The 23,559-nt window shown below is 42.9% G+C and overlaps 1 protein-coding gene across 1 annotated transcript; it reads left to right on the forward strand.

Moving 5' to 3' along the window:
- Positions 1-9,069: 9,069 nt before the first annotated feature.
- On the forward strand, positions 9,070-23,309 carry LOC113965511 (glycerol-3-phosphate dehydrogenase [NAD(+)], cytoplasmic-like). Its single transcript, XM_027679039.1, has 8 exons — positions 9,070-9,233; positions 14,436-14,613; positions 16,556-16,696; positions 17,901-18,039; positions 19,696-19,808; positions 20,631-20,864; positions 21,015-21,121; positions 22,584-23,309. Exons 1-8 carry the CDS (start codon positions 9,193-9,195, stop codon positions 22,678-22,680), a joined length of 1,050 nt encoding a protein of 349 aa, XP_027534840.1. The 5' UTR covers positions 9,070-9,192; the 3' UTR covers positions 22,681-23,309.
- Positions 23,310-23,559: the final 250 nt, after the last annotated feature.

A 23,559-nucleotide genomic window follows, 5' to 3' on the forward strand; every position in this document is an offset into this window, starting at 1 on the left:
AAGAAAGGCTGACAGCTCAACCATGTTTGCCAAGGGCTTACACACTTCAACCTGCCTTTTTTCTTTAGTTTATGGGTGCTACTAATTATAGCTTGTGTTCAGTTTACCACTCTCTTCACTTCCCCGGTTATAATTTAGTGGTTCAAAATGACCCAGATCCCACCCTGACCCTTGCGAGTGCAGCAGAGGATGAGCATCGGGGTCCCAGAGCTGTGCCCTGCTTGCAGCCTGCCAAAGCCTTGCCACTGGCTGGGAATTCCTGGTCTGGAGGAAGAAATGAGGAAGAGCTGCAGATCTGGAGGAGAAACGTGTGAATAGCATAACATACACTTACCAACATTTGTCAAATAAAATCCTTGTAAACCTGATTATGGCTACAAACTGAATTGTATGTTATTATAACTCAGGTTAAAACAAATTTGCCAAATTTTCATTCTGTTCATTCATCATTCTGTTAATTTCAGGAAACTGATCAGGATCTGATCAAACCTAAAACAACTCTTGTTGATTTCTTTCAAAGTTTATACTCTGGCTATACACAGAATTATAGAATCATAGAATGGCTTGGATTGGAAAGGACCCTAAAGATCATTTCATTGTAATCCCTGCCAGGAGCAGTGACACCTGGCACTAGACCAGGTTTCTCAGAGCTCCACCCAACCTGGCCTTGAGCACTTCCAGGGATGGGGCATCTACGACTTCTCTGGGCAACCTGTGCTAGGGCCTCACCACCCTCACAGTAAAGATTTTTTTTCTAATATCTAATCTAAACCTACTCTCTTTCAGTTTAAAGCCATTTAACATGCTTAGCATTTCTTCAGATCAGTATAACTTCTTCAGAGCAGCAAGGTCAATCCATGTTCAGAGTATAATCTCTAAATATCAGCATATTTCTCATCACTGTGTCCTTAAAAAAAAAAAAAAGTGTAATATTTTAAAAAAATAACGATACAAGTTTTCTACTACTCCCTTGTTGATCGGACAGGATTTTTTCCTGACCTAGTAAATATCTTTAGATGAGACCAAGTTTAACAGTTTTAAATCTGTGTTCCACTCTGGTATCTGGGCAACAGAAGACATCACTGTTGCTGTTCCTGTCTGCTAAGGGAGCTGCGTCCTCTACAGGCTTGCGGAGGAATGGCATCAAACCTGGGAAAAGAAAGCCAAAAGCGCAGCCTGCCTTTACTGCACGAGAAGTGTGACTTCTTATAATTATTGCTGAACTGGAGGAGGTGCTGGGCGATGAGAGAATGACACAAAAGTAACATTGCTAGCAAAGCCTCTCATCTGCATTTTTTTAATTGGACAATTGTTATTAGGGCAGATTCTTTCTCAAGGCAACTGATACTTCTGATAGTACTATGAACTGATACTGTTAATAGTCTGGGAAACAATGTTTTCTGGTCTCTTCTGGGTAATAAACATGAAAGAACTTCCTATTCTTGCCAAAAATAAAAGATACCTGCCTACTAAAACTGTAGGTGCCATGACACAGGAACAAGAAAGGAAATTTGGTTAAAATAAACAGCCTTTCTCCTTCAACACACTGAGCACATGGTTGTATTTTCCTGGCTGTAGGCAAAAATGGCCAGTAAGGTTAGGTGAATGTAACACAAACTATTTCACCTGCCAGAGTACTTTACATTGTGAATTTCTTGATTTTGGAGCTTTACAGATGTCACTGAGTTCCTGGGTCTGTGGATTTGCTGTAATTTGACATGTGTATGAAACACTGGATTTCTGGTGCTTGCTTTTAGTGGTTTTAATTAATCCTTCTGTAGTTTTAATGATTCAAAACCCTTTTTCATTTGGGCTTTTCAATCACTGTCAATCATCTCCTGATTTCCTTGTTCTTCTCAGTCCCTATCAATACTGCTGTAATGCAGGTGCAGCTGAAAGCAGCAAACTTACACAGCACAGCAGCTCACGTTGCCTACAAAATTTCCTTCCCTGTCCATGGCCCATTCACATCCTTCCCACTCACATTTGGCGCCGTTTTGAGCTGCACTCAGTGTGACTTTGCATTGAGTCATGCTCCAGGGTCCAGCATTGCCTCAATCCTACACAGTCCAGACATGGAAATGGAAATTGGGGCAGCAGCAAGGGCTCAGTCTGGCTGGAAGTTAGGAGTGTAATCGCAGTAGCTTCCACCCTGTGAGACTCCCTCTGAGGAAAGGACTGTGCCCTGGGAAATCAACAAAGAATGGGACTGAAGGACCTTGCATCTGCCTTCAGAGAGGCTTCTTTGGAGTTTTGCTGCCTGTGTAATCTTTCTTTAATGCTTTTGCTTGGAGAGCAGCGTGGCACAGCCTGGAGCTGTCATCCTCATCACAACAGCCATGGAGCTGCAAAAATATCAGAAGCGACACTGCTCCAGAGCCACCACACAAGACTGAAGAGCACAGCACCCCATCCCTCTCAATGCTGGCAAACTACAATCATCACACCTTTTATCTCCTAGACCTCAACAGCCTACGACTCTGCCCGGTGCCCAGCCCCACCACCTGGAACTGTCAAAGCACTTATACTGTCTTGGAGGGTCTTCCAACTCCCCACATAGACTAAAGCTTGTCCTGGAGAGGCAGCTCACCAGCACGAGCAGGACATAACTGTGTTACAATCAGAGTTCAAGACATTTCCATAGCCACACCATGGATGAGCACTGTGTTTCAACCCCTTTCCCTGCCCTTGCATCACTTCCCAGCATGCATGGCTTTAATCTGGCAGTGTGCTGGAGCTGCTGCTGACAGCTGCATATGTGTCCTGGGTCTTTCCCAAGTGCCAATCCTTTGCTTGCTCAAGTCACACAGGGATGCCTCCCTGCCCTTTTCTCTCCGACTTGTGTGCAGGCAGAGTTCAGGGTATTTCCTCACCACCCACTGTGGCTGAGTGCAGGCTGTTCTAGCACAAAGGGCAGTGGCTGGAGCCTGTCACCTCTGTCTGGTCCTTCTGCACCATGGAAGGGCTTTCCTTCTGCCTTGCCTCAAAATCCCTGGGATGATCCTTACCTGGACTCCTCACCTTGAGCTCAAGGGGATCTTTTCCACCATGTTACTCACCCCAACAGAGAGTGAAACGGGAACTTCCTCTAGATAGCCCCCTACTCAAGCCCTTTGTGTGGGAAATTCTGGGATTCAAACCCACACATTTGGCTGCTTAGGGCTTGACTTCTTCTTCAGAAAATGTAGCCACATGTGAGTCCATCACAGGGGAGTCAGCCCTGCAGCACTGGGGGACCATCCAGCAGGTTCTCTGCATGGGCAGAGTGAGCAGGCACCGAATGAGCCAGACTGGGTCACCTCCCAAGCATGTATGGACTTGGTGCTGGGAGAGGAGTCCAAGGAAAGCACATTCCCTTACCACCAGCTGGGTCCTGAGTGTACTCAGCAGGAGCAAGGTGTCACATGCTGTCGTTGTGTTTGAGGGGCTTCGCAGCTTTTTCATCCATCTCATGGCTATTTCCAGCCCTTCTCTAGAGACTTTTTCTGCCCTACACTATGGCACAACATGGCATTGCTGCCTTCAGCTGTTCTGCAGCTCACTGTTAGGACTCCTTTCCTCCATGATTCTCAATATCCTGAAAAACTAATGTGTTCTTATTAATGTGTCATCTAACCTTAAGAGCTGCTGAGTGAGTTCAGTCACCAGCCCTTTCTCCCAGATGCTTTTCTGTGCCATACTTTACTCCTACACACTTTTCCTGCACGGTTCCTATGGCAACATGAGTATCTCTCCATCTGCTGTAAATCTCCATTATCATGTTTAGATACCTGTTATCTCAGTTGCAAATGCCATTTCTAGGTGTATCATGTTAACAAGTTCAGTTTGGAAATCAAGCCAAAGCACTTGGTAATTTTTGTGGGCAAACCTACATAGTCCATAATTTGACTGCTGTGTTTCCATGTAAGCTCTACTTTAGGGATACTGATACCAAGCTGTTCTCATTACCAGATCCCCTACTTGTACCTGCACACACTGATCAATTCTGGATTTACTTCAAAATTTCCAAATGATATCCTTCCTTCTCACTGCAGTTTGTGCTGCCTACAGAGTGGGTATATTTGGTTTCCGGAAGGTCTTTGTAGTTCAGTTGCCTGGGGTTTGATATCTATTTAATAGAAAATTAACTCTAAGTTACCAGTACTGTTTCTCTCTGGCCAGTTCTGCTATAATCCTGTTGCTTCTCCTGAAAAACTTCTCTGTTGGATTACTGAAAGTCCTAAGGAGTACAGATGGTTTACAATTGGCCTCTCAGTCTGTTCTGCTTGAATTCCTTAAATTACTTGGAATTATGTAGATTTCTATAGGGCTAAAATCCAGTCGTTTTCTGCTAAGTACCTTGTTGGAGAACTAATTTAAGTGTGAAAAAAAAAAGTTCTTCCTATATAATCTGATCAGAACCTACAGCAAAAAATTCAACTAATGAAATAAGTGGAGTAAAAACTTCACTGTTGATTTGTTTTCTAGATCCCATGAGTCAATAAAAACAGATTGCAAGAAGTCCGTGTGGAAGCTGTAAAGCTGTAAGTATTTTGGGCTTTCAGCTCTTAGGGACACAAACTGACATTATTTATTTGTACCTAATATCCAGGAAAAGCTTTTTTGATATATTACATGCTACCTCAGTATAAATGGTTATTGTTTGCTATCAATAATTTAAATTAATTAGGCATACAAATTACATTTAAAACCATGCAAATCTTCCATTTAGAATATAATTCAGGGAAAGCATATGTGCAAAAATTTTCCAGTGGAAATGAAGGGGCCTGTAATGTCCAAGTGATTTTGAGGCCAGTGCAGTCCATCAGACTGTCTAGTGTAAGGTTAAGGTCAGCTGTGGTGCTTGCTGTTTGGGCAGAGCTGAAGTGGTAGGTTTTTTATGGTCTGCAGACCTCGACCAGGGAAAGGTTTTCTTGGACACTCACAACAGGTGAGCTCCTCTCACACACCCAGGCTGAAATTGGGAATCCTTGTTCTAAACTCCATACCTACCTCAACTTTAACTTTACCTATAGTTTCACAGGTGAGGAAATTAAATATTTGAGTCCTACTGACATCAGCCCACAAGGTTCAGGAAAAAAAAAAAAAAAAAGGAAAACTTTAATTTTCAGCTCCTCTTCCCCTAAACCCTGAAGCCTTCATTCCTTAAGATGCCAAGGAGTGTTACTGTCTGGTCACGACCCAGGGAGTGCAAAATTCCCGCTCTGCTTTGCTTTCAAGTAGTCACAAGACAGAACAGGCTCCTTGAATCTTACTTCACAGGATGCAGACAGTGCAGGACATCTCAGGAATACGCAGAAAGTCTAGAAAAAAAAGGAGAACAGAGCGATATGCAGAGAAAACTGTCATTCAAACACCCAAAGTTAAAGGCACAGCTCAAAATCAAAATAAACCCCAGACCTGCACAGGGAAACAAAACAGAAACATAAGGGGTTTAGCTGCATGATTGCAAAGGAAACAAAGGAAAGTATTGCCTACAACAACAGCACAGCAGATACCTAAAAGCTAAAGGAATATATTGCTTCAGACTCCAGAAGGAAAAAAATGTAACTAACCACGGAGAGCAGAGGCAGCACGATTAGTGGACTAAAGGGCATGGGTATGGAAATTACTGTGTGACACAGCCACAAAACTCAAGAGCTCTCTACCTTTCACTTCTAAAGACTGAATAATCTCTATTACTGAAATCTTTAAGCTTTTTTAGAGGAAATGTTAGCCATGAGTAACAAAAGACATGAAAGGAAGCAGAAAATGGGTTAAAGTGTAGTCTAGGCACATTATATGACATATTGATAAGATAATGGCATATATGAACAAAGGAAAAATAATAAATCTTATCAACCTGGACTTTGGTAAAGCATTTGACTTGGTATTACCTAGAAAATTATTAGTTAAACTCAAGAAGATGAGAATTAACATAAGCACTATAAAATGACAAAGCAAGAGAACTGGGAGTGAAAACTTCTGATGGGGCTGAGAGCAAAATTATAGAACTAGAGGAATCGGTCTTAGTAATTTCATTACTTGGCTTGATGCAAAAAATGACAAGTGAGGTAACAAAATTTGCTAATGGCAAAGTTGGATGATATTTTCAACGGAGAGGAAATCCTACAGGACAAATTATATGATTATTATGCCCTAATAAGAGACATGGGATGAAATGTAACAGCATACAGTACAGAGACATGTACTGAGAGACTGATAACATTTCTGCTGTAAATTAAAATTTATCCACTATGAACAACAGAAGAGGAGGAGCATGTGCAGGATGTAGTTATTAAAAAGATAAATGCAGTCTTACATGTAGCAAGCCATGTATTTTCAGGAACAGAAAGTAAATATATACAAAACACTGGCTAAAATTCAGCTGAAATATTTGGGCATCATTCAGGTTACTGGTGTTCAGCAAGCCTGAACTCATCCTGGAACAGGTACAGAGAAGTGACGTCCAGATAATCAGAGGAACAGATAGAGAGCATGTCTTGCTGAGCTTGGCAAAATGATTGCTGAGATGGGATCTGATTCCTCTCTGTAAATACAGTTGGGGTTTAGGCAGGCAGAGAGGGAAAATAAGCACCAGGGAGAATCACGCACATTTATAGACAGCGTTTGTGCTAAGAGCAGATGGGCATAAGTTGGATATGAAACAGGGAGAAGGGCTCTCACTGTGAGACGAGTAATGGTCTCAAACAGCTTCTCAGTAGGAGAAGAGGGGGCAAAAAACCTAACCAGTTTTAAGGTGGATACTGAGTTTGGCATTTCTCAGTCACGTTTTTCAGGGTGTTCAGAGATTGCATTGCCACCACAGAAAGAAGCCACACCTGGTATAGAAAAAACTCCCATCGGCTGCCCTGGATTTGCTGCACTGACAGTGAGGTTTTTCCATTTGCAGAGAAAAACTATTCAGCTGTGTAATCTCTGACTGCTGCGTGTGCATGACCCATTAGGTGCAGAAGATCAGGTGAGCTTGGGTGGGGTGGCCTTGAGAGAGTTGTCTATAGGCTCCTTGCTATGCAGACTGAGTTTTTATGTCTGCTACATACCAATGACTCACACTTCAGAGATAGCTTCCTGGGCTTATGTGAAAAACAAACATGGAGCCTTCATGGGAAAGAGCAGATCCTCCTCATTGCCTGATAAAACAACCATTGTCAGCATCCGCCAGTGTGTGCTATATGGCTCCAGGGCTCTGGAATCTGACAAAAGACCCATTTCTCGGGGCCATTCTGTGTCCCCACACAACACTGCTACAAAGACAGCCTTGACATCTGAACCTGAAAAGTAAAATTTGCTGCAGACCACCTGAAATGTCCTTTGGAAGTGAACAGTTCTCTATTCATCTCCATGGAGCAGTGACTGCACAAATCCAGAGGAGAGTTCAGCAGCAGCACAAGTTAGTGTCACAGATGGATAAGCTAATGCGTGCACTCACAGTCCCAGGCTGTGTCCTCTGCTCTTCACAAGTGCCGCCGTATCCATCTGCCTGCTTGTCCCCTGCCAGTCTCACCCCTGCCAGCTTCTGTGCACCCACCAAATGGTCAGTGCAACTGGAACGTGGAGGGCACATAAATCCATCAGTCCAGACACCACTGAACTGATACAGTTCCCCTTTGTAATTAAAAGCTTCCACATTAATTTAGATGAAACTGTTACAGTTTGCAATACTTATTTACTGTATAGAACAGGGACATTTTCTCTGCCATGCATTAGCTGCGGAAGCCAGTGCTCTGGTAAGTGTGTCCCCTCCATGGGGCCTGGGGACTCACCAGCACAGAAGAGCTTGCAACAAGCAAAGAAGTCTCAGGGGCTGAATGGGGCAAGAAGGATGATGGCCCCTCCTCACCTCCGCTTTACGTCTTCTTCACAAGGGGAAGGTGAGTTAAAGGGAGAAGAGAGTGAAGGGACACAGAGGAAGAAGCAAATCCTGGTGAACAAGCGGGAGAATGGAGGAAATGTACCTGGAACAAGAAAAAGGCTCTTGTGCCTTGGCTGTGCTCAAACTGTGCTTCCAGGTAATGCCTCCTCTCTCAGTCCCCATCAGGCTTCACATGTGCCCAGCGTCCCAGCTACACCTTCTTTTTCAGCAACCTCTCCCAGTAATTTTCTCAAAATACTGTTTTGCAGGATTTTGCCCTTTTTTTTTCTTTAAGTCCCCAAACACTCACCCCCATCAGGATGCACCAAATAGCCTAGCCATCGAAGCTAACAGCAGGCAAGATGAACATATGTGTACCTCCAGAAACACCCACAGGCTTCTCCAAAGCTGGCAGCCAGCCTCCTTCCATGAATCACAGTGTCAGGCGTCCGTGTCCCATGGAGCCAGGAACCCACTGAGCCAAGCTCTGGTGCGAGGGCAGCAGATGTGGTCACTGCTGAGCCTACAGCCCCCCGGTGGGGCAGGGAGCCTGGGCACAGCAGGATGAGGGGAAGCAGGAGTGCAAGGTGGCAAATGCAGCTCTTTGGCTCAAAAATGAGAGAGAAGGACATTTTGAAGAGGAGACAGGGTGTACTAAAAGGCTGAAAGGTAAAATGTGCTCATTTGTAGGGTGTTATGCATGATTAAACCGTTTAGGGGAAATGGACCAACAATCTGGTTTGTCCTTTCTTGCAGATAACTTATATTTGATGTCCCATGTTAGTGTGATGTAGTTGATGATTTATCAGCTGAATCTGGCTCTGCAAATGCACTCACCCCTTCCCTGGTGGGCTCCTCACATGTCAAAAGGATTTAAACCATTACGTGCCTGTGGGGCAGGACAGGTGGGACCTTGACATGTCTCTCACTGCCCCGAATGGCCCAGCTTGTGTCCCACGTTACCCACCCTGCCGAAACCTTCGGGGCTGCCGGTGGACGGGAAGGGCACACCCCACAAGAAGTGCCGGGCTCCCTGCCTTCCCCACGCAGGTCCTCATCCCCGTAAATTTCGGAGAAAGCACCATTTTCCCCATTCCCCCTTCCAGGGCACGATCGCAGGGCAGTCCGTCGGCGCAAGGACCGGCGCGGGCAGAGCATCCGCCAGGGCCGCGGGCGGAGCCGGGGAGGACGAGGCGCTGCCCCCGGGACCGCCGCCCGCTCCCGCCCGTCCCTCCCGCTCCGCCGGGGGCCGGGCCGGGCGGCAGGGGCGGTGCTGGCGGGCGGGACGGACCGACCCCGCCGAGCCGAGCCCCGCCGGGCGGGACGCAGCCCGCACCATGTCGCCGCTCCGCGTCTGCATCGTCGGCTCGGGGAACTGGTGAGTGTCGCAGCGCGGGGGGGCCTCTCCCTTTGCCCTCCTCCTTTTTTTCCCCCATTTCTTTCCTTTTTCTCCTCTTTCCTTCCTCGTCTTCTCCTCCCTCGCCCCGCCGCGGCCGGGGGTTTCGCAACAGGTGAGTGCGGGGAGCGGCGGGGCCGGGGCAGCGGATCATCTCCATGGTCCTGAAACCGCGACCCCGGCCCCGTCCTGCTCCGGCTTGTGGGCTCCTGGGGCAGGGACCGTCGTCCCCCCAAGATGCACCAGCCCGTGAGAGCTGGGAAGACTGATGCTCCTGCAACACCCAGGTATGCGAGCCTCTTAAATCCTGGCGACAGATTCCAGAGAGGCCCGGAGCTGCAGCTCTGTCGCTGTGTGTGCCTGCGGCAGGGCCCAGGCAGTTCAGGTTGTAGCATTCGGCAGTGAGGAGAGCGGTGATGCTGTTTGTGTTGCTCTGAAGGAACTGGGGCACAGGATTCATTTAAAGCCACGATGTATGGGCATCTTTCACTTCCATCCTACTCAGCATGTCCTTTTGCATCTTGGTCCAGACACAGTCTTGTGTTCAGGTCTCCCATTTATCCTTATTCCAATTTTTATGAACATGTTTGCTACTGCTCAGTCCTTTCTAGCCTGAACAAAAGCACAGCTCTCTAGAGCTCCTTGGGTCTGAAAGACCCCACTGAAGTCAGCAAACCCATCTCACAGGACTTTGCATTTACTTTTCTTACATCTTCTGTAAGCTGAGCACAAACAAACAGACCAACATGTATGTGCATGCATTTGGGATTAGCGAACCTAGCCCTCGAGGTAGTTCTGGGGATTGTTTTTGTACAAGGAGAGAAAGCTCCTTAAGATTTTAAAAATATCTGACAGCTAAGTGGAAGCAAATGTCAAAAAATCAATAGGTGAGGGAGTGGTTGCTTGTGAGCTGCTGAGAACACGGCAGAGTTAAAACACAGCTCTTTGCCTTCCTGCCTTGCAAAAGCAATCCACCGCTTTCTGAGCCCTCAGTGCATGCTCTTGCTGGATCGCAGGCTCTTTGGGCATGACAACTCTCAGACACAGCCTTTCACATGGAATTGCACAGCTAAGTCTTCTTCTGGAACTCATCATCACACATCTGGCTTTCTCTGGCCCTGTAATTTGTTTCCACATCATTTCAGGAGAGGCATCCCTCTCCCTGCCGCTGTCTTTTCCCTCACCTGCCTGTGCAGGCAGCTTATTGTTCCTTCCAAGCCCCTCAACAGCCATGACTCCATGTTTGGGAGTCAAATTTAGCCTTTGGTTAGCCCACAGTCACCTTCATCATTCTCTTGCTGCACTGCCAAGCAGGGATCTCCTGCCTTTCCCAGGCTGTCCCCTTCCCATAAGACATTCTTTAAAGTCGCTTAATTGTAATCCTTCAGATATGTACTTGAGAAAATTCTCTGTTTTTCCACATGCACCTACAAACTTGGAAAGAGCTACCACAGAGATACTGAGACCCCAGCTCATTTAGTATTATCTACTTACTCATACTGCATGTCTGCCTGGGCCCATCTCTTGCTTCCCACTATGTACATAGACTGTTAATTCCTCAGGGAGGAGATAAACATTGTGGTCTGATGTCTGAATCACATCTATTCATAGCCTCAAGTGGCAGAACAGGTTGTTTTAGCACAACGTAGAAATACAATGTTTACCTTTGGCAAACATTTTTTTTCTCATGCTCCTCCTGAATATTTGGGTGGCAGTTCAGATCTGTGCTCTTGAGGCTTTCCTGCAGCTCAGAATCGTGGTTGACACGTGATACAGAATGTTGCAAAAGCTCGTGTCAGCTGCAGAAGTTCAGCAGGTCACGGGGACTTGCTAAGTCAACACTGCCAGGAGGCTCATGAGTGATATGGTTGAGTGAAGCAAGTGCTGCTCTGCATTTTGTGGTTACCAGTCAGGTGCAGGAGGGTTTGTGGTTATGTTAATCATGGCTCAGTTATCTGCTTTTGAAAACAGAGGTTTAGTTCACTGCCTGGCCCTTCAGAATCCAAAAGCTGTCCCAGGATTAGATTCATTGGGACTGCAGAGTCCTCAATAAAGATCCAGCTTGAGCTGGGTTCTTGTCTTCAACATGGACAGACAGCCAGGCTTTTTATGGAGGTGCATGGAAGGAAAATGGGAGGCAGTGGTCATAAATTGAACCAGAGAAGGTTCTGACTCAATATCTAAAGAGAGGAGAAAATAAACAACTATGAGAACAATAAAGCATTGGGGCAGGTTGCCCAGAGTGGAGGTGGTCCTTGGAGAGTTTTCAAGAGTCGACTGAACAAAGCCCTGAGCAACCCATCTGAACTCAGTGATGTTCTCGTGCTGGAGACCTCTTGTGATCCCTTCAAATCTGAGCAATACTATAATTTCAAAAATTTTGTGTGGTTTTCTAAGGAAAAGACTGTAAGAAGACATAATCTTCAAGCATCTAAAGGAAAACAATATGACACCCTTCTAGAACAGAAATAGGCTTAAATTGCAGTAAGAAAGACACTAAATTTGAGGAGGATCTTTCTAATGTTAAGGATAGCAAAGTCCTGGGATGGGCTAGTTGGGGAAGAGACCTGCAGCCGCTGGGGTCTTTAAGACCTATTTGGAAAAACTATTAGGAATGGCTTAAGTATATTTGCCTGCCTTGTGCAGAGGGAAGGGACCAGCTGCTTCCTGGGCTCTGTTAAGCTCCACTTTTCACCAGATCTGATATATGCTACAAACACTTCCATGTTCACAGACGTAAATAATGGGTCTTATTTGAGTTATTCTATATCAAAGCTTTCTCATTATACTGATAGGAAATCTCCAGATAAAAGCTTTCTTTCTCTTAGCGATGTGTAAATCACTTTCAACATGAATTAACATAACTGAGGGGGGAAAATCTGATTGGCAGTTTGCACTTACTTTTTAAAATTATCCAGGTGGAGTTCTCTGCTTTCTATTAATCTTCACTGAATTGAGTTTTGGAGAAAATAAACCAAACCATGGCAAAGTCTTTATACATGAGTGTCCCTGGTTTTGTTTGCATAAGCAGCCCTCTTTTGCCAAGCCTGTGTGGTGTACAGAACACAGCCTTGACAGACAAAGCAATTTTTTTTACCAAGGCTGATCAGCGGTGACTGAATTCTAAATGGACTGAATAAAAGAGAGGATCAGGTTTTGAACTGTTGGATAGTTTTGTGGCAAGGTGTTTTCCCTGATGACTGCTCAATGCTTTCTAAACATTAAACCACTTCTCCCCCAAATCTTCATTCATCTAAAGAGAAACCAAAGGAAAATACTGCCATGTATGGAGCTACTTTTATGCCAGAGATGCCTTCACTGATGGCTTATCAATAGGTAAATAGTTGGGTGGCAACAGCCAAGCACAGTGGTAACGAGAGCTCTGCTAGAAGATCAGATTTATCTACTAAGAGTTGTGTGTCCCATTCAAGATTTCAGAAATTAGGGCTGGAATCCACAGCTTTAAACAGAAAATCATATGTTCTTGGTACATAGCTAGGAAAGTTATTTTTATGGATAAGCTTGAGGTCTAATTTCATCATCCAGGTTGTGCTGGACAACATGGACAATGAATTTAGATCTCAAGTTTATAAAAAACCAAACCCTTTTCTTATTAATACATATTTCTTGTGCAGAGCCACAATTCATCCTGACCTCAAGCTCTGATTGTGCTCTCTGTTGATAGCAGGGCAAGAAAACCAGAATATAAGTAATTTTATAAATAATATGAATATATGTCTATAAATAATATGAATGTATAATACAACTGCATGACTTTCTTTCAAAACAGCAGAACTCTTACAGTAAAGGTTCACCCCTAAAACATTTCCCTAAACATTGTAAAGGACCAAAACCAATCAACCCTTACAAAACAAAACAAAATCTGAAAACAAAAAGAAAAACCCCAAACTAACAAAAAACCTGCCCTAACTAATTAATTAACTAACTAAAGCATTATGACAGCTCCAGATATAGCATATAGTTATCACTGATCTCTATAGGATTTCTTTATCATTAAAGATTAAGATTAAGCCCTTGGGCTTTTACTACTTATTGAGCAATTCAACCTTGTGTAAACCTGTTCTATCAAAAATATGGGTGAGCCGAGGACAGACAGTTACAATGAAGTTGCCCTTTGAATCATTGACAGCACAGACATACCTGGACTTTGTCTTGGATACTCTCAAGACCTTTATGAGTTCCAGAAAACATACCACAGCTAAATCCTGTTCATGTTTCTCCTTGCAGGTGTGTTACAAGTGGGACAGAGGACAAGTGTTGCAACTGGAACTTCTCTTTCAGTTGTGTTAGTAAAATAAGCAATATTTGAAAAATTAAAGTAGCTTTAAAATGGAGAGAAGGAATAGAGGAGTAAAAATAATCACCCCTCTTCCATATATAATTTAAAGAGCATTAAGCAATAGTTCCAATATTTTCTGCGGGGTCTTTAATTCTCTCTTGCCAAGAAAATAAGTGAGTGTTTGCAAGGCTGCAGTGGTGATGGGGAAATAAAATTTTTGTCTGACTTGAGATTAAAAAATGTTCAGCGTGACTCCAGTAAACTGGATGGTTAAAATATCCTCAGGCTGCAAGTATTACAGATCCTGTTACAGTGATAATTAGAACAATAAATAAAGAGAAACCACCAGGTTGAAGGGTTGTTTGTTTTTTTTCTGAGGATTTAGCGCTTACGTAAAATCCTTATTGCAACTCCTTGGTTATGGATAGGAAAGTGGGATGCATCTATTTTAGATGAAATGCACAAAGGCTGTCACAATGAGATCACTCAGCACTGCTTTACCACCTGGATTATTTTACATTTCTTGGTCTTCAGGAAAAAAAGAATTATTTGAGAAGCGGGAGACATTTTAATCCCAGACACTGTATTTTTAGTACTGTTGTTAGTACATCACACTCCTGCTCTATAGCCTTTGATATGACTTCAGATCCCTTATTACAGTGATGTTTCCCCTGGTTCTACTTTATTTGTTTTTAAACTTGAGGGGCTTTTGATGAAGGGGAGTAGATAAAGCTTTCTGAAAGCATTCTGAAAAATGTCACAAGCACCTGAACAGCTGTATAGCACAGGCCTTTTATGAGTTATGATGTTTAAAGTAACTTGCATTTCCAATTCACAATAAAATTACTTTTCACCTTTTAATTGTTTAATTTTTCTTTTTTAAGGGGATCAGCCATAGCCAGAATCATTGGCAAAAATGTCCAGAAATCCAACAGATTTGATCCTACTGTCAAGATGTGGGTGTTTGAAGAGATCATCAATGGAAGAAAACTCTCAGAAATAATCAACCAGGAACATGAAAATGTTAAATATTTGCCTGGATACAAGATACCCCACAATGTGGTAAGTTGAAAAAAAAATTAGAAATCACTGAATTTTTTATTTTTTTTTTTTTAAATAAGGGAGGCATCATCTGAAAAAATTAAAAGTAGGAAGCAATCCACTGCTTCATTCTGGTTTGTCACCTAACTCATTCCAATATAACTCCCTGGAATATAATTCACTTCTGTGATTTCTCCTTGTCTCGTATGTCACATGCAACTTCAAACACTCGTGTCTGTGCCGGTGACGCACCATCCTCCTCTCTGGCAGACATCAGCACAACTCTAGAAATGGCAGGCAGAGATCTGTCTACACAGAGCTGAGATACTTCAAACCCACGGCATCTTCTGGAAAACAGGGAAAGCTACTGATCTCCTTTCTTCTGAAAAGGAAATCAACAGCACAGCTAAGGGCTGTGGCTTACAAGGAGATGAGTAACGCGCTATCGGCTCGTGGGTGATTTCAGGATAGCTATAATTAATAACACTCTAAATTCCAACAAAAATATAAGGTATTTAATTTTCATGGACATTTAATATACCAAGTTATGCATCTCTACTTAAATTATTCAGCTTACATAATTTACTGCTACTGAAGCAAGTGAGGTGAGGGGTTTTGGCTGTTCAAGGTTTTGCCAAATGCCACTGCTTTGTGAGTTAAAGAAAGTAGTGCCACGTTTCTGGAGCAGTTGCAGTTGTAAAGGGAAGTTAAAACCCTGCACGTGGTGGGTCTCCTTGCTTGGGAGTGGTTATATTTAGCACTCCATTTAGTGCTGCAAATTGCATATTTGCACTCCCGGTGCTTGAACTTGGCACACAGTTCTCCTGGGTTACTGTGTTTTTACAACAGTTGTCACTGTTGTTTTTACAGCCTTCTAGCAGATCAACAGGCTTGTCATCATCACTTGAGGTTAGCCTCACCCTGTTTAGAGCAAAGTCTGAGGCTTCACCAGCAGAAATGAACTAGTTGCAGTAGAGCCTGGAGGGACCCTCACACCACTTCTGGCTGAGAAGAAAAAATACCCAAACAAACAAGCTCACTTTTTCCTTACATTGCTTTGCGGCATTTTGGAGAGACAGGAGCCCTTCCTGCACAGCACTGCCTGCCTCTGCTCCGCTTCCACTTTGCTGTTTTCCCAGAGAAGAAGCCTGGCTGGCACCAGTTCTGATTCTCCCGCTGGGAATCGCGCTTGCTTAAAGCTGTGTGCTCCAAGGCTGCATCCAAGTGTGATGTTTTCTCCAACTGTAAACTGCTTGTTCCAGCAGGCTCAAATTCACCTGCCCTTGCCACTGTGGCCTGGCTTGAATTGTTCTGAGTAACACCAGTATTTGGAGAAACATACAGCCAGCAAGTCATTAAGCACATTGTAACTATTGGTAAAGTTACTATATATTTAAAACAAAGTCACATAACCCCCCAAAGGTGATGATAATCTCTGCCTTTTGATATAGTTTATTATTTATATTAGTTTTAATAATATATATTATGATTGTAAAGTTTATTATTGAACAGCCGTTGATGTATGGAAACTAAAGACTCTAAGAAGAGGCTCTGCCTCACCACCCCAGTTTGCTCCCCTGTGCTACCACTTATTCCAGAACCATATGGAGTTCTTCAGTATATTCAGGAATCACCTCCAGGAGCTGAACCAGTAAAGGGGCTTCCCAGGACACCACAAGTTTAGAAATTACATCATCTTCCCCAGATTATCCACACAGGGCTGGGATACATTATAAAAAAAAAAAATTATAAAAAATCCAAACCTAAGATAGTTCGGCTGCTTCGGATATTTCAGAAGAGATCTGTAGCTACTCACATAGAGAGCTGGCAGCTATGCCACAGGGCCATGTGGTTAAAATTAAGGATATTTGCACTGCATCTGCCATGGCTTTGGCATGTTGGTATCTTGCAAGGACTGAGGATTCCTACCTGGGGCTCATTTTGGTTGTCCCTCTTGTCCCAGGTGGCTGTACCAGATGTGGCTGAAGCAGCAAGTGGGGCAGATATTTTAGTGTTTGTTCTGCCACATCAATTCATTGGACGAATTTGTGAGCAGATTGCAGGACAGATAAAACCCGGGACATTTGGGATTTCCCTGATCAAGGTAAGTTGTTGTCTCAACAATACCCAATCTGTAGAGTAAATAAACAGCTTCAGCTTAAGGGTAGGAGCTTTAGAGTTAAATCTTACCTAGCTCTGCCAGCATTTCTGCTGCTCTCGTGGCTGTGGAGAGGGAAGGATGGGGCAACCCATCCAGGCTAAGAGTATCTGTCTTTGCCAATCATCTTTAGCCTGGATCAGTTCCCATTTGGACCAGCATGGAGGTGAAAATGGACAGAGGGAGAGCTGCATAAAGCTGGTGCTGCTGCCAAAAAAAATCTTCATCAGAATACAGCATCAATTAACTCTTAACTGAGAGTGCTGAATTGAAGGGCCTCTTCCAAGTACATGCTAAAGCTGTTCTTGGCAGCATTTAAACAGCACAATAACACTCATGATTTTGCAAAATTGAAGCAATTTCAGTCTGGCATGAACTAAGGAATCTCTTTTTAAGGTTAGAGGTACCAAATTATTGTAATCTTAAAAAAGAATTAATATTTTAAAGAGAATGTCAAACTAAAAGCCAGAGGCACGGCATAGGAATATAGTCTTAACACTTCTTTACAGAAAACACTGCATTACAGAAAATATCCCATTTAAAGTTGTAATGAAGGAAATGTAATTCAAGTTTTCAGACTGCAACACCAGCTCTTCCCTTTTCATATATAGAAATTATGTCACAAGCAGCAGTAAGCAGAGGAGAGGAAGATGGGAAAGAAAGGAAATTCCTGCAAATTTACTACCTTCTTTAGCCAAAAAACCCCCCAGATTGGTTAAAATAAATAAAAAAAAAAGACAGTTCAGTATACTCCTCAATACCAAAGAAGCAATTAGGTTAATACTGAAGAAGCCACTGCTCATAGGCTTATTTTAAAGATTTGATTCTGTACTACAGGAATTTAACAGAAAGGAAAAACACAGAACCAAAGAAAGCAAGCCTTGGGACAGCAGCACTGGATGTGAGGCCTCTTGCAAGGTTACCTCGACTGTCACTCCTTCTCCCTGAATTTGCCTTGATTTTGCAGTTATGAAAGTACAAACCCAGGGTATTTGTATTCATGGCTAACACTAGTGAATATAAGACCCCATTTTTTTCCAATTAAAACCAGAGAGCTGCAGGCAATAGAATACCTTCTACTTTACCAGTGGTCTGCTGCTGTCATTTTCCTATTCTAATACCTTGGCTTTGACTATTGTCTTTTATTCAGGGGATTGATGAGGGTCCTGATGGCCTGAAGCTCATCTCTGACCTCATTCGAGAGCACCTGAAAATAGAAATCAGTGTCCTTATGGGGGCCAACATAGCCAAGGAAGTGGCTGACGAGAAGTTCTGTGAAACCACCATTGGTAACTATTGCAAAGAGTAAATTTGAGCTGGTAGCTGGGGTTTAGTATCACCTGTGGCTGGGCAACAAGATAACATCTGGAGGAAGCAGGGGGATGTGACAAGTCCCAGGTGGTTCCAGAGTGGAGCAGTGCCTGCTGAGCTCCTTCAGGGAGGCAGGATTATTTCCAGAGAGTTCAGTGCTAGAAGGAACAGATTCAAAATGACAGTGGGTTTTTCAGTGCTAGAGCTAATTTAATCCATTAAAAAAATCACAGCTTAGTCCTGTTTCTGTAGGAGTTGGCAAGAGCCACCTTTTGTTTCTTAGAGCTCAACACTGAGTACATTGGCAGCTGATACACTACACAGTCTAGATAGAGAAGTGTAATCAGAAACTCCTATGTGCTCACACTCCCAGAGGTGTATTTCTCCATCTTCACATTTCTTTCTTTGGAAAAAATTCCCAGTAACATTCTGTTCCTTCCTCCCATTCAGACTGCTTGCCAAGACACGGCCTCAGATCCTCCCAGACCTGGGTCTGACCTGATTTGGAAAGTTCATCCAGTAGTTTTTAAAACCCATTGATTTTTAAAGTCAGTCAAAATTAAAGTTACATCCTTCTATAGCTGAGGAGGCAAAAGAAAAATAAACTGTGTTGCAATAGTGTTCCTTTGCCCTGCAAATGTTACAATAATAGCGAAAACTGTACCAGCTGGGTATTTGTTGCCAGCAGAGCAACTAGGCCCAAATAGGACCAGATATGATTAGGAGATCTGAGCTATATTAATTTTTCTGGGAGGAATTTAACTGCTGCTGGCCTGGTTTGAAGCCATGTTGTGATGATCACTGTGCAAAGAGCTTTGCCTCTTGCTTTTGTCCTCAGGGAAAGCCACGTAGTCCAGAAACAGCCACCGCAAAGAGAATTGGTATTGTGAAGAATGAGAAGCAAAGCTAAAGTTTCTCATGGGATGGGGTAGAAACCCCCCAGCTACCACACCGGAGTGCGGTGCCCCAGGCCAGTAAAATCATTGCTGAGCTCTCCCTCAAGGAAACCAAGCTACCTCCTAAAAAACTTAAGTGGAACTCAAATCAGAAATCTTTGCCCAGCAGGCCATGGGCTCTCTGGATCAAGGCAAACCTCAATCCTTTTCCCACTTGGGGCTCTCCTTGGGCAAGCACTGTAAAGACATGATATGTGGCCTCCGGAGAACTGGTAGGAAAAGGCTTCCAGCAGTGCACACGTTCAACTTCATTATCTGTGGATCCTTCTGTAATAATAAATAGGGCAATAATCATTTGTGTTCCATAACAGTACTTAGCAGTGACACGTTACATTTTCAAAGCAGAAATTATACCAGAAAGCACAGAGAGCAGTTTGTAAATAATATCTTTTGCAAGGTCTGTGGTTTTACAATGAATGCTGCATTAGGGGCCATCTACTTTCAAGCTCTTTAAAATGTTATTAAGCGATGATGGTCAATGCTCTGGGGCTTGCCTACATTTAACACTGGCTTCCAGCAATGGGAACTGCTGTTGCACAAACCTCTGGTTTAGCAACACCCAGTTACTGAGATCACAAAACCTGAAGTGGTCTCTGGAACCTTATGTCAGGTTAAGCTTGACTGTGTGCACTCTGAAATATGTGAAAATACTCTAACTTTCATCCTTCCTCCCCACAGGCTGCAAAAATGAAACACAAGGGCAAATCTTCAAAGAGTTAATGCAGACCCCCAATTTCAGGATTACCGTGGTGCCTGACTCTGATACAGTGGAGCTTTGTGGAGCCTTAAAAGTGAGTGATTTCGAACCAGAAGGTTCCACTAGGGCCAAATCCTACCCTCACCTGAGTCTTCTGTAAGCCAGGGGTTCTAATTTGACTTCTGTCACCATGTGACTGAATGAGTGCAGACAAGATACATAGTTCACGTGCCAGTTTTTCAATGTGGAAACCAGAAAATCAGAAATAATACCAAAACTACCAAGTTTCCAATGAGGGGGCACTTCAGTGAGATTCTATATGTGCTGAAAGTGACTTCAGACTGTGATCCTTTCTGCTTTTTTATTTGGAAGTGGAAGGTGGGAAGGGAGAGGTGCAGAACAATGGTGAGGAGTTGTTAAAGGTGCTTAGGATCCTGAAAAATATGTTTAGAGCTGTAGAAAAGGGCAATTCATTTTTGTAGGCAAGCCCAAAATTTGATCTACTGCAGCATCTGCATAGAACCCATGCCTGCTTAAATCAGAAACCCTCAGAGAAAACCTAGAAAGGTGTGGGATAGTTTAAATAGTTAAATAGAAGAAAGGTCAGTGAGTACTGACTTGGAACCAGCAGAAAAACAAAACATTAATCGCATACATGCTACATGATTGCAATATCAGTGTATAAAACAAGCTGCTTTGATTTTTGCCCATGGGAATAACTGTAGGTACTTTAGAAAAAATTTTCTAGAAGTCCAGCGACTTTTGTCCAACACTCACTACCTGGCCCCTTTCTTCATAAGATAAACTTGTGGCCATTGGAAATTGAACCTTGTTCTGATGAAGACAGAGTTGTGGGATTTTCTTAGAGCTTAGTGCACACCTTGCTTGACTGTTTCCTTCCCTCTTCTGTTTGTAGAACATCGTGGCAGTGGGAGCTGGGTTCTGTGATGGACTGAGTTTTGGTGATAATACCAAGGCAGCAGTGATACGCTTGGGCCTCATGGAAATGGTGGCCTTTGCCAAGATGTTCTGCAAGGGACCAGTGTCAATAGCCACTTTTTTGGAAAGCTGTGGGGTTGCTGATCTGATCACTACCTGCTACGGGGGACGCAACAGAAAAGTAGCAGAAGCCTTTGCTCGCACAGGAAAAGTAAGGAGGATTTTAAAATACTTTACACTAATGCATGAAGAAATCCTTCTGTGTTTTACAAAGGCATCATTAGCTGTTTATCTTCTTGATAACTGCTGGTATCACAGCAGTATCCCATCTGATCCAAGTAATCAGTCTTCTCTCTTCTAGTCCATTGAGGAACTGGAAAACGAGATGCTGAATGGACAAAAGCTGCAAGGTCCTCAGACCTCAGCTGAAGTCTACAAGATTTTGAAACAGAAAAATATGCTGGATAAGTAAGTGCTTTGATTTAAAAAAACACCTGAATCAACAGCAAATTATAAGTGTTTCATAGCCTCCTTAGCAGTACTTGTGTTTAATTATCTTGTTCATTTCTGCAACGACTATTTTCTACAACTTGGGCCACTAGTAGAGCCTGGCCTGACTCCTCATTGCCATGGTCAGCTGAATAGGATAGAGGCTGAGCAGCATTAGAAGAAACAAGTCACAGACATGGAGAGGGTTTAGGGGATACTGTTAGTGTCTAAGAAAAGACAGAGAAATGAGAGATCACATACTGGAAATGCAAGGAAAACAATCACAGAATACTCCGAGTTGGAAGGGACCTACAAGGATCATCGAGTCCAACACTTAAGTGAACGGCCCATACATAGGAAACAAAAGAAATAATAATGTAAAGGAGCCTCCCAGACATCCCCATCCCCCAAACAAGATTGAAGGCCATACACAGAGTCAGCCTGCAGATATGATGTGTGGGTTCAATCTGTGATCAAAGGGTTTCTTGTTCTCAGTGTATCACCATTGCAGCTTGCAGCAGTCCTGCTCTCAGTTCAAACCTTAACTTGGTTATCTCAGTACAAAATCTGGGAGGATACTCCTAATCAAAATTTTTACATGCCTTAAAAGGTAACATGTGCTGATATCAACGCTTTAGTACCACAAATACTGCTGAGATAAAAAGTACTTCTAATTGTTTGGGATGATATAAGATTTATAACTTGAAACCTTTGTCTCAGCTTACACAACAGAAAACCTAAACTTCCCTCCATCCTATTCCCTCCCATCCATTAGCAGTACTGAGAGGTCAAACACAGCTAAATGAATACTTAAAAAAAACCCAACCCTATTGGAATTATAACAGATACAGAAGATTCGAGTAGCTTTATCTTTCAAAAACGAGAGAGAAAAGGGAAGCTCATTTTCACAGAATGTGAACTTTAAATCACAACTTGATCCAATAATTATCCTATAATTGCACTTAGTTACATACTCAGCTCCAAGTCATTCAGTGGACTCATTTTTTACCACATAATGACTAATTCAGCTTATAAAAGGAAAAGAATCCTTTAAGCCATGAAAAGAAAATCATTAGACATTTTCATTTTTTGTAGTCCTTTAGATAGCAGTAATGACTGCAAATAATACATCCATTTTGCACACAGCAGGAAAAAGAGAACATGCAATTCAAGATTGTTTTTAAATAAAAAATATTGGATAGGAATTTTGTCTCCTAGATAGCTTTTCTCTGCTATCACTCCCAAGATTTGCCCCTAGCTTCTCTTCATTGGCCTATGTAGTCTTCCAGTAAAGGCACCTCCAAGTTAAAAGTATATTGCAAAGAGAGACAAAATTTTTCCACTTTCAATATAACAACAAAATTTTTTTTCCATTAAAATGGAATGGAAAGGTATATATATAAACTTTAACAACTTTTTAATTGCTATGTGCTTCTTTTAGGTTTCCATTATTTACAACCATCTACAAGATCTGCTACGAGGGTCGAGCGATCCAGGATTTCATCATGTGCCTGCAGAACCACCCAGAGCACATGTAGAGATCCCCTCTCCTCACCTGGCTGCATTGTCACCTTCCCGAGACTTCTGCCCACTCCACAGGAATTAGGGGAACAGGTTGTGTGACAACACTTGCTGTAAAGGCAGCAAAGAATGTATTTCATTATCCTTGTTCTGGGGTAAAAAAAATCTGCCTTTAATTTCAACATTATACCCAAGAAATAAGAAATGAATGTAAAATTTAACAGTATGAATTAATAACGTGGGCATTTCCCTAGAATTACTTACTTGTTGACTGAAAACAGTTCCCCTTCTAATTTCCATAACAAGATCTCAATATAGCTCATGAGAATCTCAACATTTTGCCTACAAATGCTACTTACAGAACAGCACAAAATACAGAAAAACTGAAGAAGTCATTCAAACAGACAAATTATAGTTTAAAAAAAAAAAGCTCCGACAGCAATAAGATGCAATCACAAGGGCAAATGTTGGGATTCCATAATTCCCCTCAAACACAAATAACATTTTTTATTTTGTGACATTTAGGCCCTCCTTGGTTTCATTTCCCAGTATAAGCCTCTCTGGAAAAATCAATATTGTTACTGTGCTCAGACACGCACAAGTGTTCAGCAGATGTATAAATAAAATGGTTTAAGTGTGGGGGAAAGGAGAAATAAGGGGGTTTGGATGGGGGTATTGTTTCAAATTTGGAACCCTAGGAGTCATCAGTAGTATTCCAAAAAAATTTGGAATAACCGAACACATTTCTGTTCGCATCAGATTTTCTCAGCAAGTCTTCGTCATGAATTGGTACCAGCTGAGAGGGGAGAAGTGGAGGTTGGCAGGGAGGATGGATGCACAGCTCAGCTTGCACCTTTTGCACTGCTGCTATTTTGAGGGTGTAACGAGTAACAGTG

Source organism: Neopelma chrysocephalum, unplaced genomic scaffold (genome assembly GCF_003984885.1).
Source record: "Neopelma chrysocephalum unplaced genomic scaffold, ASM398488v2 Primary Assembly neopelma1_44, whole genome shotgun sequence".
NCBI classification, from domain to species: Eukaryota; Metazoa; Chordata; class Aves; order Passeriformes; family Pipridae; genus Neopelma; species Neopelma chrysocephalum.

Bases quoted from the DNA above. Each gene is read 5' to 3' on its own strand.
- LOC113965511 (XM_027679039.1), top strand. From the start codon at position 9,193: ATGTCGCCGCTCCGCGTCTGCATCGTCGGCTCGGGGAACTG. The intron at 14,614-16,555 runs GTAAGTTGAAAA...CTCTTGTCCCAG, and splicing joins ACAAGATACCCCACAATGTG to GTGGCTGTACCAGATGTGGC. The intron at 19,809-20,630 runs GTGAGTGATTTC...TTCTGTTTGTAG, and splicing joins AGCTTTGTGGAGCCTTAAAA to AACATCGTGGCAGTGGGAGC.